At 32.6% G+C, this 1,325-nt stretch overlaps 1 protein-coding gene across 1 annotated transcript; it reads right to left on the reverse strand.

The window, feature by feature from the left end:
• Positions 1-481: 481 nt before the first annotated feature.
• Positions 482-874, reverse strand: LOC140431825 (cytochrome P450 9e2-like). The gene has a single exon (XM_072519704.1). It carries the CDS (start codon positions 872-874, stop codon positions 482-484), a length of 393 nt encoding a protein of 130 aa, XP_072375805.1.
• Between the last annotated feature and the right edge of the window lie 451 nt (positions 875-1,325).

Here is a 1,325-nt window from a genome sequence, read left to right on the forward strand (position 1 = left end):
AAAGACCATCTTCACATAAATAAAAATATAGTATGCGCACCTAGAAAATTTATTAATAATTAATAATTAGTGCTATATATACATATCCAAAGACTGCTCAATATATGCAATTAAAAAACGTGTTTATGTCATGCCGTGGAATATATACTTCCCACTTCAGACATCATAGGCGTCCTCGCAAAAGTCACTGAGTATCTTATGAGAATTTACAGTGATAAATAAATACAATTATTTAATACGAAGGTAGTATTTTTAAACAGATTTAATAATTTTGGACCTACACAATATCCAAATTTCTTTTTTATTTTTGAATAACAGTAGCTCCGATTATTTAAAAAGCAGTAGTGATGTGAGATAAAAGAATTTAATAAATGAATTGTTGTAGATCACACGCAGTAATCGGCGCAAAGAGCGATTTACTAACGGCTAAAACACGCAACTCAGTTTATATTGTAGGACCGTATATACCTCTCAGTGCGTTTTATTTCTTTAACTTCTTTAAATTCAACCAGAAACCACCCTCGGCTGTTACATTGAATTGCTTCCTAGAAATTTTCAGTGGTACTGTAAGTTTTGCCGAAGGTTCGATTATAAAATTGGACAAAAGATAAAATAACACCACTTTTGCTTCTAATAGAGCAAATCGAGATCCTATACAGTTCCTAGGACCAATACCGAAGGGAAGATACGTGTAGGGGTCGATTTTTGACTTATTTTCGTCGTTGAATCTTTCAGGGTCGAACCTCTCTGGGTTTTCGTAGAACGCCGGATCTCTATGTATAGCCCATACGGGAAAGAGAATAACTGTGTTCTTTTCAATATGAAGCGGCTTTTCTTCTGGTGTTGCAGCTGGATGGTGTAAGGTTTGGTACATATTCTGTCAGCCATTACAGCAATTGGCCATTTCCGTAAGGTTTCTGAAAAATAAAAAAAATTAGTAAAATTGGACTATAGTATGTTTATTCTGCATCCATATTCTTGTGGCATATTAATCCGATTTACTGTTTTTATTTGGAAAAGTTCACACTTTTACTTTAAAATAAATATTATAAATATTTATATATAAATTAAATTAATAATCAGAAACAGAAAGACGTTTGAGATTTAATTTTATTGTAGGACTACTGCCATCCGCTTATACGTATTTCGACGTTATTAGGTCTCTAATCGTCTTATTTTTTCATTAGATATTTTTGTTAATTATGTCACCATAGCTCTAAAGTCATCAAAGCTCTAAATATTCTTATTCCAGGTATCTAATAAGCTCCATAATTGCTCCATAGATTCGTCTTAGTACTTTTCTTTCGAAACTCTGAGATAGCGCG

The sequence above is a fragment of the Diabrotica undecimpunctata genome, unplaced genomic scaffold (assembly GCF_040954645.1).
Source record: "Diabrotica undecimpunctata isolate CICGRU unplaced genomic scaffold, icDiaUnde3 ctg00001082.1, whole genome shotgun sequence".
NCBI lineage: Eukaryota > Metazoa > Arthropoda > Insecta > Coleoptera > Chrysomelidae > Diabrotica > Diabrotica undecimpunctata.